The 15,884-nt window shown below is 37.3% G+C and overlaps 2 protein-coding genes across 3 annotated transcripts; both read right to left on the reverse strand.

Annotated features, from left to right (window-relative positions):
* Window positions 1-273: 273 nt before the first annotated feature.
* LOC124158954 (sulfotransferase 1C4-like) lies at window positions 274-6,319 on the reverse strand. The gene is made up of 8 exons (XM_046534392.1): window positions 5,848-6,319; window positions 3,925-4,129; window positions 3,077-3,176; window positions 2,299-2,494; window positions 1,473-1,599; window positions 1,122-1,216; window positions 775-955; window positions 274-450 (listed from the first exon to the last, which is right to left on the reverse strand). Exons 2-8 carry the CDS (start codon window positions 4,127-4,129, stop codon window positions 344-346), a joined length of 1,011 nt encoding a protein of 336 aa, XP_046390348.1. The 5' UTR covers window positions 5,848-6,319; the 3' UTR covers window positions 274-343.
* Window positions 6,320-6,758: 439 nt separating this feature from the next.
* On the reverse strand, window positions 6,759-15,627 carry LOC124158953 (sulfotransferase 1C4-like). 2 transcript variants are annotated; one of them, XM_046534390.1, is made up of 8 exons: window positions 15,307-15,617; window positions 14,110-14,314; window positions 13,035-13,134; window positions 11,834-12,029; window positions 11,065-11,191; window positions 10,896-10,990; window positions 9,101-9,284; window positions 6,759-7,180 (listed from the first exon to the last, which is right to left on the reverse strand). In XM_046534390.1, the coding sequence occupies exons 2-8, from the start codon at window positions 14,312-14,314 to the stop codon at window positions 7,071-7,073; spliced, it is 1,017 nt and encodes a 338-aa protein (XP_046390346.1). In that variant the 5' UTR covers window positions 15,307-15,617; the 3' UTR covers window positions 6,759-7,070. The 2 variants fall into 2 exon arrangements, with proteins under 2 accessions (XP_046390346.1, XP_046390347.1); XM_046534391.1 differs by lacking the exons at window positions 6,759-7,180; window positions 10,896-10,990 and having other exon boundaries at window positions 9,167-9,284; window positions 15,307-15,627.
* Between the last annotated feature and the right edge of the window lie 257 nt (window positions 15,628-15,884).

The following is a 15,884-nucleotide window of genomic DNA, read 5'->3' on the forward strand; positions in this document are numbered from 1 at the left end:
TGACTTCTCTTAGTAATAGAACAAAAGTTACGTGAACCTTCTGATGATAGGATGTAAGCTTCCATTGGTGAATATTCACGTTGGAGTAAATATTTGATCCAAAATACATATTCATCCTTGATTGACAATCTTCGTAATTTGAATTAAATTACAGAGAAAGAATTGAGAAACTTGCAATCGGTGAAATAATCATTACTGTCCCTTCAATCCCCGTAAATCCCTGGGAATGGTAAATAATCCATCACCTTTCCGAAGATAGTCAAGATGATTCGATATGTTGAGGATCGGAAGTTTTACTTTTATCAACATCCGTTTACAGAAGTTTTACTTTTTCTGAATAAAATCAATATCGAAAACTTATATCCGTGCGTTTCTCATGCTCTTGGATCCACTCGTCGGCTTTGGCGCTCAGTTCCGGAGGAAACATGGACCTCCAAGCTCCGCTTTCACCTGGAAAAAATGTTTATAGGTTAACATAGGCTTTATGTATCCAAGAAAAAGTCATTTCACCATCATAAAGTGGCAGAATAGTGAGCATTGAAATCCCAATTAAACATCGTCGTAAACAGAGAAGAAGCCATTAAATCACCTCCGTATGCCCATGACTCATAATCATTTATAAAGGTGTTGCTTTCATATCGATCTACACAAAAATTACCTATCATAATAATATTGTTATTGGCAAATGGACATTTTAAATTTGAGTATTAATTCCGAGTATTTTTTTCGGTAGTGTCTGTCTTATGAAGTATTTTGTGATAGATCCCAACAGACCTTTTCGATAAAATCCAGGAACGTCTTCCTTCATTCCTTTAGCATTATCCATAACATGTTGCAACGATGGCTGTTTACGGAAGTTATCGATGCAAAGGTACTCGGCTAATTCGCTCACTTGCTCGTCTGTAATACTCTTTCCAAGGAAACTTGCAGTTCTCCTTATTACTGCTGATAGGTCCTATTTTGAAGAGTGGAAGAGTGATGAGGTTAATATAATTAAAAGCAAAATCTTTTTTGTTGATATTTTTTGCAAAGCGTATTCTTTCTTTATATGTCAGTTTGAATCTCTCCTGCGTTATAAATGCAAAACTGGCTAGGTGCTGATGGTAGCTATATCATTATACCTTTGTCATGTCCTCGTAGAACAACACAAGCAAATTCTTGTGCTCCACAAAACTCCATGCTTCTTCAAGGTGACTCCAAAAAGGTGACCAGTTTACTTCATAGAAAATAAAAATAGTGTTAATTATAATAGTGATCTTGAAGTTATTTATGTTTAATTTTTGCTATAATCAGACAATATTATCAAATAAGAGTATATTTATGTTATGATTAATTATAAAACTAGCCAGGGGTAAAGAAAACGGTTGTATGTATTTGGAAATTGGCTCCTACGAAATTAAAGAAAAACGGAGAAAATCCTCATGATGTGCCGGTATTTGGCCATCTTCTTAGGAATTATCGCATATTCTCACCTAAATCATTCTGGAAAAGGTCCCAAAACTGTGAGAATTCAGCATCTTTTTGTAATGCCCCCTTCAGTTGGTAAAGATAAAAGTAGGACACTGCGACATCCTTGGGATTCCTCGCAACGTAGATTACCTTAAAAGAGCACAATTATAGTTAATAATACCCAGCGATTGATGTGAACAAAATAGAGCTAAAGTTATGGAGTAGTTATCATCACTGAGTTGAAGTGTTCTTATATACGTCCGTATGTGATGGCGCTTGGCTAATTATCTTACCAAAATTCTGCAATGTAAAATAAATCTTTTGATACCGAAATTTCTCTACGCTTGGATTCACTAAAGCCTCCTGACTCAGGAATATAGATTTTTTTAAGGATTTAGGAATATGCTAGCTGTGGACAACTGCGAAATAAATGAAATATGTATTTCTTATTGCACCAATTAACTAGTTCACTTAGTTTTATTATCACAGCGGTCAGAGAGATCTAAACAAAAATATTTTTGAGCACTTGTTTAACTTTAGTTTCAGTCTTTCGCCATCGTTTTACCATTTGATTTTCCATGGTGTATATGAAGGCCTAAAAACCAAACAAAAATATCTCGTACAAAACTCAAAGCAAAAATTTACTGAGGTGAAAATAATAATAGAATCTCTACTTGAGTGAAATTAAAATAATGAGCCGTTATGAGTTCCAAACTGAAATATTGCGGCTCATGCTGGCGTTATTTTGAGGAAATGAAGTTTTTTTAACCAATGGAAAAAAGAAGTTATTAACTAGCTATATGGAAAGTTTTTAAAATGTACAAGACAGATTTGCAATGAGAGACGTACCTTGCATGTGTCAAGTAATTTTGGAGGAAGCAGGCTAAATGGAAAATGTGTCTTCACATGGCGAGGAGATTTCATTTTTGCCACTCTTTCATAGCTTGGAGTGAATTTGTCCTTTAGAAATTCCAGCTTTGCTGGGTCATCCCTGTTTTTCTCCAGTAAATCCTTAATGTACCCATTTGGCATCAAAAGAGAGTGCCTGAAAACATACTAAAATTATGTTCTTATTTGTGTAAATGAGTGTCTTTATAAATTGTGTCTTATCTTTTCCGATGAATTAGGGCTAATGTTGCACTCTTAGATATAATTTTATAGTTTGCATGAAATATATAAGTCACTGTATTGTTGCGTCATCATTTACGCATTCATTTCTACTGCACGTAGAGTTTCCTTTAAATCCTTGTCTGTTGTAATTAAACTACTGGGAGTGGATTTAAAACTTTGATATTTACAGGATTTAAGTGCATTTTCTTTCCTGGGGCACAAGTAATGCACAATATTTTTTTGATGATATATTATATCATAAAATATTGTATCTTAAATGGCTTGCCTTTTCTTTTCTTCCCAATTTTATAGCTATTGAATTTTTAGAATACTACCCCTTCCACCCTGAATGACGAATCCCGTGTGTTCCTAACTGATACTAAAAGGACATATTAATTTATATTGATAGTACCTTAGAGTAAGAATATATTTAATGTATGGTAGTACTTAATGATCGTAAAAGCTAATTCAGGTGGCTCTGTATTACTAAGATTGATTAGCGATAATCTGCACTTACTCGAAGAAAATGGATCGCTGGGTCAGCTTCTCATTCCTAGCTCTTTCGTAGTTGAGGTCATTGTCGATTAGCCATGCCATTTCTTGTGTCCATGTACTGCCTAAATCGATGAAGTGGAAATTCCATAGGGATATAAAATAAAAAGAATTACTCTTTGTCAGATTCACTGTTGCATTTCCGAAAGTGTATTTATTTTATTTTCTATTTGGAAAAAGTAATGTCTAAAAAAGTGAAGTCTAAAGTTATCAATAATCCATCAGAATATTTACCAAAGCTTACTTTTTCATTCTATGGAGAAAAGGTCATTACGACTCGAGACTTCACCCTATCTTAACTTGCTCAAGCAACACATGCAATTTCAGCTATACGTGTAGGAATGTATATCACATCAAATATTTTCCTAACCCTTGGATAGCTTAATAAAACATAGAATTATATTCTACATTGAATAAAATTAATTGAGAATAAATTCCATATCTCTCGTATCTTTAGATCGCCATGTCAACATAATGTTTCCAATTTTGCAGGTTCAGTTGAACTGGTAAGAATAGCAAGGATTTGGAATAGTACCCTTAGATGTAGCGCGTCTTTTTCTAAGATCTCATTGTCTAACATGGCTCATGGTTCTAAAGGTACGTTTATACGATATATTTGGTCTATGGAATCATTCAATTGATTACCAGTGTTTTATACGTATATTATTTTCGATATTAATATATCGGGCCCCTTTTTCCACAATTAATGGAGAAAATGTACCTTCGAAAATGAATCTTAGGGTGTACAAGTACAGTTTATGATGCCATTATATAAATCCTGTTTCCAGGTAATGAGATCCTTGGAAAGCTTACCTGATCTCGGGAATGCGACTATCCATACGTCATCAGGTCGTAATTCTAAGTTGTAGTAGTGAGTTGCTTCTTCGCGGTATTTGGACAGCAAAAAGTAATTTTTGGAGCCTGCGTGCACATATCCATCTTTCCTTGTCGGGAAGAGCTTCAAAACCTTCTCTAATAAATTAGGCTCTATATCTCGTATTTCAAACGGCACAGACATCTGCAGTGAAAAGAAAGATGCTTGATTGTGATAGTATTCATTGACTAGTTTTTCTCTGTGGATTTTTCGCACTATTCATGGACTGATTATGACTGTAGTCAACTTTTGTGTATGTTTGAGATTTTTTTTACGAATATATCATATCATCGAGGAAAATAATTTAGGTATATGTGTACGCCAAAATTATTTTCTATTAAAAAATTTAATTTTGTGGGACCTTTAAATATTGTGAAAAGTGATTGAAAAGTATTCTTAATACGTATGTAGGCTATAGGACAGGTGTCACATTGACTTAATATGACTCAATCGATAAATTTGATATTATTGAATGTTAAATTGAGAAAAAGTAGGCAAATTTATTGCTCGAGATGATGCTATTCTGTAGGACAAATAGTGATTCTACCTGGAAGCCATCGCATGTGGCTCTTGTCAGCTTAGAAATAACTCAAGAACAATCCATGAACAATGAAGACTCTGGATACTTGGGTAAAAATTATAGTTCCACAAAGGACCTTTCGGGATCAAATTACGACTTTAAATCATCAGAGTAGAAATAGGGCCATGAGTACTTTTTTATTGTTCCTATACCTGCTCTTAAGACTAATGGACGAAACAATTAGAATGAAGCAAGTCTATGTGAGGTCTTATGAATAATTTTTAGATTAATTATATACATGCATTCATAAAGTCCTTTAATTTGAAACATTAAACGTCAGTTAAAACTCGATGAACCCTAGCTACGAAGGGGACTTATTTAGATAATATTATAATATTTAGATTCTTAAGGTACTCTCTGCAGTAGATTAAACTGGACGATGATTCCATGAGAGTCTTGATTGAAATGCATGTGATTATTAGTTCAGCTTCCCGGAAAATTCTCCACGACGCTTGAACATCGTAGTCTTTTTCTTAGATCTCAAACAGATGTTCTACAGCATTCCTGGCTGTGACTCAGTCAAGGCTGTTTGCGCTGGAAAATATCTTCCATGAATAATGTAATGGAAAAGTTTGGAATCGTGCTGTTGTTTTAGTGAAACTCCCTGTATGGAGTTCTTGCGTCTTACTTCGTCAACCCTTTCCCACTGCGCACCACAGACTGATTGCGTAACGACCGAGCTGCTATACGACATTGCGGCCGTCTGACAATTAGGACGGGACGATTCCCTCTATAGAGTGCGGGTGAAATTTCGATAAATATTGGGTTTATCTACGTACCCCACGGAGATCCGCTGCTTGTAATTCGTGTTTTTACCGATGATTTAAGGAGCTATCGCCACGAATTGACTGGTTTAATCGAAATATAGGAAGTGATCACATCTTGAATACCAATTTACTTCAAAGCAAACCGATGGCTAACTCAAGGACAGAACTTTTGCATTATCCTGTTACAAAGCCATAGCAAGTGGAGGGGGGGGGGTGGCAAGAGGTTTATCAACCCTCCTCCCGAAATGTACTATTTTTTTCCTATGAACTTCCCCACCAGAATTTTTCCCTGGTTACGGCCTTGGGACACAATACCTCATTCACCTAACAGTATTTTTGTGTAGAAGCTTACAGGGTGAAGTATAAGAATATCGGGAACCGCCTTTATGCAAGTGGGGAAAAAGCACAACGATCAATATTGGGCTGAGCGAAAAATTGTGATTGCATAATACTACTCCTATCTTCACATTTCTCGCAGGACTTCTAATTATATCATGCATGAAATGGTGACTTACGTGAGCGGCAGCCTTTCGTAGGCACTCGTTACTCTTGAAATATATAACACTTCAATTTTACTCTCAGCTTAAGTTTCGCTGCTCTCTTGAGTTGTCCTTCGGCGCTGCGACTGAGCTACGGAATGGTGCTGTTGTCGCGTGAAGCCATCGCATACAAATTCACCTCGCTACCCCTCAGTCGTCGGTTCATCGGATCGGAGTAGTTGCCGGAGGGTTCATTCGTGTCCATGAAGGGCTACCGAATTTACCGGGGAGAAATGAAATCCATTGACAACGTAGGGTTCTTTGAAACTGATACATCAACCTCGGTTGCTAAATATCTACGCCTCCGCGGTATCTTGATCAATGGTTCAATGTAGATGAGAATCAACTACATGATGAATCGCGTTCGACAGTTGAAATATATGCAGCGTTATCGTGTCCGGAACTACTCGTATCACTGCATGTATTTAAAATGGTAGTTTTCATTTTAGTTTGAAATAATAACCTTTTAATACTTATAGCCTGAATCTATTTGTTTGAATTTGCGAATATTATTGAACTTAATGGTGCATAAAATGTTATAAAATAAGTCGTCAGTCAGTCCACTTGCTGTTTTCGAAATTTTCTGCTCCTATAATCATCAGTAGTTTAGTCTAGATGTGCATGTGCGCACATTTTCACGCTGACTGATGCGCCATTCGTGGATGGCAACATGCATAGATGAGCATCTTTCTTGGAACCTGGAAGGTGATAGCCAATATGCGTCACGTTGTGTGCTTTCATGGTACTTCTGCGTTGATGAATTAGTGGTAGCAGGATAAAATTCATCACCCACACAAGCTCCCAGAGGCACCACCACGAATAAAATCGGAAACCAGTCGGAAGAAGATGCAATGGGATAGGTAAGGTAAAATAAACAATGACAGTGGTCAAGTTGAAGAATAATAATTTAGCTAAATCAAAACGAAAAAGTACATGACAACACCTTTTTTATCTCATTCTTTTCTCTACTAACTGTTTTAATATTATTATATCCATATTTTTAGTGAATAAATAGTTATTGCAAAAATAGACAGAGGTTTCGGCTTGAAAATATTTAGTGGAAAACGCAAAGCTGAATGTTTACAATAGGAACTACTTTTGGCGTAAGCGGGAATCACTTGGGAAGGCCATGGTGAGACTTTATTTCCTCCATTCCTATTTATATCAAAAGCCAAGGAAAGTGAGTAAGGGAAACTTTATTATTTATATTGAAAATTAATTCCAGTCTTAGCCTCATTCTCCCGTATCCATTCGTCCGCCACCTCGTTCAATTCCTGGGAGAATTCTGACCTCCATCCACCTATTACTCCTGGAAAAAATATAAGAATATCTGCGTCAAATCTCTTTTTAGGAAATACCTTCTGTCAAGTATGATATGCATCAATGTATGAAGTTCGTCATGAAAAAATATTTGGCTAAGCTCAGTGTCGGATACAGATGGGGGGCGCGGGGCCGCCCGTATTGCCAAACATTGCAGAACTACAATTATAACTTTTTTATATCTTAAGATGGCATTGTCTTGTATATGTGTGTGTGTAATAAATTTAATTAAAATTTTCTTTAACTCTGGATGTGACTTGATTATTTTTCATTAGGATAAAAGGAGAGGTAACTCACGATATCTTTTGCGCTCACCCTCGAGTTTTTTCTGTATCCGCTACTGGCTTAGCTGGGATAAACCCAATAAATCTTGTTCGGTAAAACTCATCCTGAGGTTCGCTCTGAGAAGATGGCTAGGTGGTAAAATTGGCTGGCGCGCCTGACCAGGAGATCTGGGTTCGTAACCCGGAAAAGTCATATATTTTTTCTTGGCGAGCTTCATCCATTGATGGTGTATATAAGTTTGCACTTGTGTGCGGGACGGCGCCGCGGCGTACAAAGTCAGTTGTTTCATGAATTGCTTTGCAATGCACTTCATATCTTCAGCACGGTATTGTTTCAAACATTTTGGAAGATGATGAGCCCAGGGTTCAAATCTTGTTAAATTATTTTAACTTCCCTCATGAAAAATATCCTCGCGATGCAATTAGCTGATTTTCAAAAACATAAGAGGAGAGCGAAAGTAGACCAGGGAAAGGAGCAGGACCGCTTTCTCCGAATGCGTATATTTAATTGGCCAGTAAAGAAAAAAGCCGCATTGTGTTGGTGGAATCAGAAGCAAAGTGGTGCGACTTGAATATCACGCTTAAACTTTAGACATTGAAGTAATCGTAAAAGGTAGTTGCACTTTTCCAAAATATCTCAATGCGCTGAAACGCGTCATACGCATTGAATAATTGTGTAGAAGGGCAATTACCTTCTATTTCAATGAGTCGAACTTTTACTATTTTCTACGTCGAACTACTATTTCACGCCTGAATCATTTGAATTTAAGCTTAGAGTCAAAAGATAAACACCTTTGTCGAAAATTCCATATCGAACTAGCAGTCGTCATTAACAACCTTATTTTTCCGGTAATACATAAGGCTTAAAAACGAGAAATTCACCGCCCAGAGTCTGGGGGTTATAATACTTCACTGCACACCGTCATCAGTTAAATAGAGCATTACTCCTACAAATTTTTTGACTTTTGATCATTTTCCTCCTCTCAAACCATTCTCTTGGCCTTCACTGTTAATTTTTAACGGCCAACTCACTCTAGCTAGTTACATGCCCTTGTGACCTAGTGGATCAGAATCCCATTCACTAACAGGTAATCAAGACTACTATAAATGTCTAGGGAGTCTAATTATTTCGGTAAAATTTTCATGATCGTGTACGCAACCGGTCACAGGCTAGAGAGATGGTATATGAGCAATAAACTGTGCAGGTTCAGTGAAACCTACCTGAAACTACTAATTGGTTTATTCATGGGTCATCAGAAGGTTAACTATTTAAGGAATAAAGCAAGGGAGGAGAGAAACCTGGGTTAGGTTAAAGCTCACTACTTCCTTGACGAAAGATAGCGCAGGTACCGTGGATAATGAACACAGTGTTTACATTTTTCGAAACCTAACAGATGTGTCGATGCCTGGAAAATATCCCCAATTGCTGGCATTCAAACCCGGGACCTCTGCGTATAAGTTCGTTCTCTTGTCACTTCAATTTTCTAATATCCACTCTACTTTCATAACTTATACCACCTTATTCTTAAATGTCATTACGCTCTATTATTGAAAATGAGCGTGAATAGAGGTTGAAATTAGGTGGATGATTTGTAAAGGGAGAAATACTTCTGAAAAACACTCACCCTTTCGATAAAATCCAGCCGATGACCCATCCTTTCCGTCTTTTGTGTCATGCACAAGCTTTTTAAGGGATGGATTAGTTCGAAAGTTATCGATGTTTGAGTGGTTTACCAGTTTTTCCACCTGGTCCTTTGTAATTGTTTTCCCGAGGAATTCAGCCACTTTTCTGATGACTCCGGGCAGATCCTTGGAGCAGTGATGTAAAAAATACATTTCATTTCCTAATTGGGAATATAATGTTTGGGTTTCACGCCAATAAAACTGGCTACACATTTGGAGCTAATATTATATTTAGCATAAATGTCGAAATTTTTTACGTAGTGGTGGATTCAGGACAATGGAGGAGGGGGGGCTACAGATGTATAGTCTGGGGGAACATAACCTCCGAGCCAGTGGCGTAACTAGGAATTGGCTTTGGGGGGATAACGGGGCCTGGGGTGGAGACCCGGAATTTTCCGGAAACCCCCCCCAGGCAAGGGGGGTTTCCGGAATTTTTTTGAAAAATGACATGCAATATTTTACATCATTTAAGCACTTAAAATTTAACTTTGAGCAGATGCAATTATTATACGTAAAAAATAAATAGCTTTTTATTATTTTTTTCCTCAATATATTTTACATTGGTACACTCATTTTTTTCATTTAAAGCCCTGAAGATGGTTTACAAATAAACCGAAACGTCGGCAAAAAACTTTTGCATAACTTGGCCCAAGCTCCATTGATCATTAATAAATAGAGGTCAAGACTAGAGAGAAAAAAATCTATTATTTTTTTCTATTTTCTGAGGCTGTGGGGGGGGGGGAGATATCCCTACATCCCCCCCCCCCCCATAGTTACGCCACTGCTTCCAGCAGTAGTGGCTGTCCGGGAGGTTATGATTTTTTTAAATTTCGAGGCTTGTAACACCACTATAAGGTAGTATCATTACTAATTTTCCAAATTAAGTTTTTAAAAGAAAAAATTAAGTAAATTTTTGTAATTTCCGCCCGGGTCAGTGCCCGAAACGTTGGCTAATACGGATAATTTAACCCGGTGGGGATCCCGAGAAGAGTTTACCCAAATTATTCGCCGGGATAGCATCAAATCATATTTCAATAGGGTGGTTTCCTTCATCAAAGAAAACGAAATGCATTGACTGCGATTCCTTACCCACCATTATTGTATTCATAATATACAAATTATTTGGTTTTAGAGATCCCAGTTTAGAGGAATGGCAACGATCAATGTTTACCTCATTTGAAAAAGGGCAGATTGGCGCCACTGCGATTCCACTCCACGTGACGTCACAGGGACCTAGTTTCTACGCGAGTAGATAGGAGTTTTACATTGTCTGAGACTACTAATGCATGCATGAGGCACAGAGCTCAGGGAAACATCTCTTAATAATCACACATTAAAAATACCTAAGTTCGGAAAGTTTCCTTCGTTTGATAGGGGAATAATAATCCTTATTTAAGCCAAGCGCTGCCTGCTAGCAGGGTACTCTGCTACCTGCTAGCAGCCAGCATCGCAGCGGCGCTCAATATCCTCGCACCAAGGTCACCTCACAAGGCAGCAGGGGGAACCAGAAATACGTCACACGGAGTTTTCCCATCATTCCTACTTAGCCGTCGCGTTTTCGCGCGCTTGAAATCTTTCACTTTTCATTTAATCGCGAAAAATAGATATCGTCATTAAAAAATCTAAAAGCGTGAAATACGTACTCCAGGAGTAATAATCTTCCGATTTTGGCAATACGAAATAATAGGAAACCACCCTATTGTCAATCACGTTAAATATAATGAATTTATAGAATACCTGTTTCATTTCTTCATAGAATATAAGTTGCATATTTTTGTGGTTTCTCGCTTGCCATGCCTCTTCGACATGGCTCCAATATGGAGACCAATGAACTATAAAAATAAAGAGAGTCGATTTGAATCCAGTCGGAAAGTATCGAAACACTCAGTAAACATTAATGACTTACTCAATCCTTTTTGGAAAAGGTCCCAATATTTTTCGAAGGTCACATCATCGTCAAAATCTCTTTGAAGCTTATTGAAGTGAAAATAAGAAACTGCTACATCCTTAGGATTTCTTGCCACGTATATAACCTGAAATGTGTAAAGATTTTTTATTACCAAGTACTTCCTCATTGATATCATGAAAAGGTGGTATCATTAGAAGTTAGTATTTTAATTTCGTGTGCACTAAATTTTTTTGGTATGAATAAAATTGAGAGCCTGATTTTTAGAATTTTTAGTCACATATTCGAGGGTCTTGAATGCTACACCCGAAGGCGACTTTCAATACATTCTAATTGATTTAATTATTTGGCGATTATCCCATATTCAATGGAGTTTTTGTTACACATCATCGTCGGGACATTTAACCAGCAATCATAGCCTATTTTGATGCTGTCAATAATCTGCTAGTTGGACACGCATGTGGAACTCAATATAGCTCTGATGTGGCATTGATGAGGTGTTTATGAAAAGTGTATTTAATATTGCACAAATGTAGCAATGCATGCCTTTTGATTATTAGAACATTTTATTTAGATTAAATCGATGACTGGATAAGGAAGTTAGTCGCTTTTTAATATTTTTCATTCCTCGTACGGATTGTTTTCTTAATCTTCATGGATTCGTGGTTATCCGCTCCTCCAAATTAAATGCCATTAAAAGGAAAGCAGCGAAAATGAGCTGACTTGCTAACAAAGACTTAACTACACTTGGCCTACAAGGGGCACTCACCTTGCACGTATCCAAAAGCTTAGGCGGCAGCAAACTCAGTGGCATGTGGGACTTAAAGTGCCTCGGGGACTTTAGTCTGCTTGCCATCTCATATCCCGGAGAAAACAATTTTTCTAGTTCCTTCTGCCTCTCAGGATCACTTTTACTCTTCTCTTTGAGGTTATCCAAAATCTCATTTCTCGAGAGAACGCTGAGCCTGTTTGGAAGGTGAGAATTAAAAAAATGACTTACTCAGATTTTCATGGTTATTCATATTATCCGATGAACTATAGAATATCATTGATACTAGAAAATTAATAGTAATTGTAGTATAGTAATGTGCCTTGTTTCCTCACCGCTCGTCTTACGTTAGTTAACCAGAGCGTGGTCACATTACGTAGTAGGAACTGCAATGGGCGGAAAGGAATCGCTCACCAAATTATTTTAACTGTGGATTATGATAGAGTGTGAAAGATAAAGGGACTCGAAATTTTCCATTTCTTAATCCGTGGCCTACTTCACAAGCTATTCTCGGTGAAAAATCGACGATCTAAACCCTTTCGCGGGTACGTTGGTGACGTCATGCGCTCCTGCCGAGCGGGTCACTTCTCCCTTCCTCGCATCGTTCTCCCGTGGTTCATTGTTGTTTCCACTCTTATGAACGATTGTTTTCTCTCAGTGTGCGGTTCTCCCCGAATAAGTTAATGAACCGGAACTCTCACAACAGTAACTCACGTAAATGAGTGGGCTATAGCTTTCGTTTTTTATTTTTATATTAAAATCATGAGAAAATGAATTGTTTTCGTCTTATCTATACTTCCATTCCATTTACCGAATTATTTTAACGAATTGAGATTTCGGGTCTGGCAATGCGGCTTCAAAATATATTACTGTGTATGGAATTTATTGTATATTTTAGTACTAATTTATTATTACGACTTTATTAATAAATTATACGGAACTTCTATGTATGGCAGAAATTCTATTAATGAGACTGCGGCTACTCTTACGGTCTTTATTTTCTTATTTCTCTCTATTACATCCACATTTTTCCTAAAACAGATCCGCTTGGAAGGTTGCTCTTCCAACAAATGAAACGGTGCACAACATTCTCTTACAATTGTATATGTTTGTTGTGGAAATTATGGATTATTATTATTAATGGAAATAAGACATTAAATATAGGTAAATGATAAATTACGTATATTAAGTAATTACTCACTCGAGAAGAGGGAAACGATCTATAAGCTTCTCCTTCAGCGCCCTTTCGTAGTCGAGGTCATTGTTTAAAAGCCATACTAACTCCTGGGTCCAGGTCGTTCCTACAGACAAATGAAGTTAAGTAAATCAGGTTTGGATACTAGAGAATGGCTTACAAGGATATTTTTCACTTTTGACTACATCGCTCGTAGTATTAACGATTGTATAACAATTGCATATATCATGAAATGATTGAATCGAGCCGAAAAATAAAATTCCCATCCTAATATGAAATACGCGTTTCTTGCTTTCTCCTGCCATTTACCGTTTCCTATTGCTTCTCTTTTTCATGACAAGTGCCAGAACTTACTCTGCCCCTCGCTTTTAAGGTGTCTCATAATTTTAGGTGAGATGAATAACGTTCGCTGCTATTTCTCAAATTTCTATTATTTAATGTTAGACAAAGTTGAATAAGTTGCAAAATTCATTGCTTCTCGTGTACGGTTATTATAACCAGTGTGTAACTTTAAGAAGTCAAATGATTTTATTATTGTCATTGAGTTCATAGAAGCAGATTGTGAAGCTCTAGAGCAATTTTTCTTTCAAATAGGCACTAAAGATTACATTTGAAGTGATCTATGAAAATGTACGGGTGACACAACGAGTAGTTGACAAAATATTTGTGCATAATTAGAGCTTAACTGCCAATCAAGCTGGTTAAGCCTGATGGAGTAGTTAGGTCCATGGCCGCAGGCACCTTTCTGACCCATTGCCCCATACGATTGGCACACGCGGCCCACGGCGCGGCGCTTCTATTCATTTTATTTCCTAATCATGCTCCCATCCTTCACGTTTCCCACCCAAATAGCGAAAACTTTTCCCTTCATCACGAATTTCTTCTATAACTCACAATCAGTACTCATTTTACCCAATAATAATAATATTTGTCTCATTCATTTCATTCAACAGTTTCCCCTCTGGCGATCACGAACTATAAATGATGCATATTTACGAAGCCTAGTATGTACATTATGCGTTTAATCTCAAATATGTTATTGATCAATCTGCACAATATGAGCTCTATCCTCTCAACTTACCCGATCTTGGAAATGTGATGACCCACACATCATCGGGTCGAAGTTCCATGTTGTAATATCCAGCAGCTTCATTCCGATATTTGGAGTACATAAAATACTTTTTTGGTCCCACTTGCAGGAATGGGTTTTTCCTTTTATGGAAAACTGCTGTAACTTGGTTCCCTAGATTTTCCTCCACTTCTTTTATTTCGTATGGGAAATCCATCTGAAAATCGAACGTGCATTGGAGAAGAGAGTAGGTACATCATGTCTAGTACAAGACAAAAGAATGTATCACTTTTAGAAATAGCTGTAATTCACAGGTATTAAAGTATCACTTCATTTTTATCTCTAAGTGGCATCCTAAGGGTCCGAGGTTAATTAACATGATAATATTTTTCGTCGCGCAAAGAAAATTTTTTTAATGAAATTGTGTCACTGTTGATAACATAGACTAAATATTAACTGAATTTACTAGAACTTGATTTTTTATCTTCACGATATCTTTTTTTTATCTCTCATAAGCTTTCACAATCGATTTTCACTCAACGCAATGACAAGTTAAGGCAACAAAGAAGATTGAATCCCACCAATTATGTAGCTATCATTTATTACTACTCTCATTTACGGTACGTCAGCCAAGATATTTAGTCGTCATTCCGAGAGTTGGATATTTCCGGCGCGGCCTTATGAATATGCTCCTCCTCTTCCGCATTAGAACGTGCCACTCATGTTCTTTTTATGTGTAGAATTAATGACGGATCAAACCCAAAATCGTATCGTACGTAAATGCTTTCGCCGATCAAATCTCATTCTAATTTTCACTTGATCTACGTAAGTTTTCAATTTATCATCAAATTTTAAAAGCAATCCCCTCCCCTTCGCGGATTCTCTATCGGTATTCAGTGGACACAGACACTTGCTCCTTGAATTATGCTTTTTCCATCACAAGTATGTGAAAGCTGACGACCCGAGTTTGAATATTCAATCTATCAATCCGGCTATTTCTCCAGTATCTTTTATCACCACCATCATTTATACCTATCCCAATGTCAACCTCTGAGCGGGAAAAACGATTTATACGTCTACGAAACACCACAATGGTAACTGCTTTAGGAGTTAAGAATTGTGACCTGAATGAGCATGATCAACCAATGAAATACAGATAAATGGCCATAAATACGAGTTATAAAAGCTATACATTTACTCTGTACTCACTTGTGTGCAGTTTCTCCGCAGGCCCACGAGGAATAATCAGATAAGATCGCCAATTAATTACGAGAGATTCCGTGACGAGGGAAGATAGGTACTCCACAATCTTTCAAAAGAGCGAAATCAGTCACGGCCCACTGATAAGTGAAGATGTTGAGAGAGGACGAGTTCTCGAAAGCGAGTACCGCTATTCCTTTCGAGAAAAATGTTCCCACTCATTTTGACACACATACATGAGGCATCTTCTTTTTGGAAGGAAGAAAGCGAAGATTCGTCCGGCGGACGTAATCTTTTTCGGACCGGTCGATGTGGTGGTCTGTATATGATTTTCAATGATGCGATGCTTCGTAAATCGACAATCGTAAAGATTTTTCAATAGTACAGTAGCGCCAAGATTCGTTATTTTCCGCGCATTCCGTGGTTCCGCAGAGCGCTGATTGGCTAACACTCTCTTCCACGGTTTACTGATTGGGTAGCCTTAATCTCCATTAAAATTTTTCTATTTTATGAATTTCCCAGGCTTCTCTAATCTGCCTTGAATAACAGCGGCTCTCCTTATCCAATATTTCTGGCTTTTTAAAATC

The sequence above is a fragment of the Ischnura elegans genome, chromosome 5 (assembly GCF_921293095.1).
Source record: "Ischnura elegans chromosome 5, ioIscEleg1.1, whole genome shotgun sequence".
Taxonomy (NCBI): domain Eukaryota; kingdom Metazoa; phylum Arthropoda; class Insecta; order Odonata; family Coenagrionidae; genus Ischnura; species Ischnura elegans.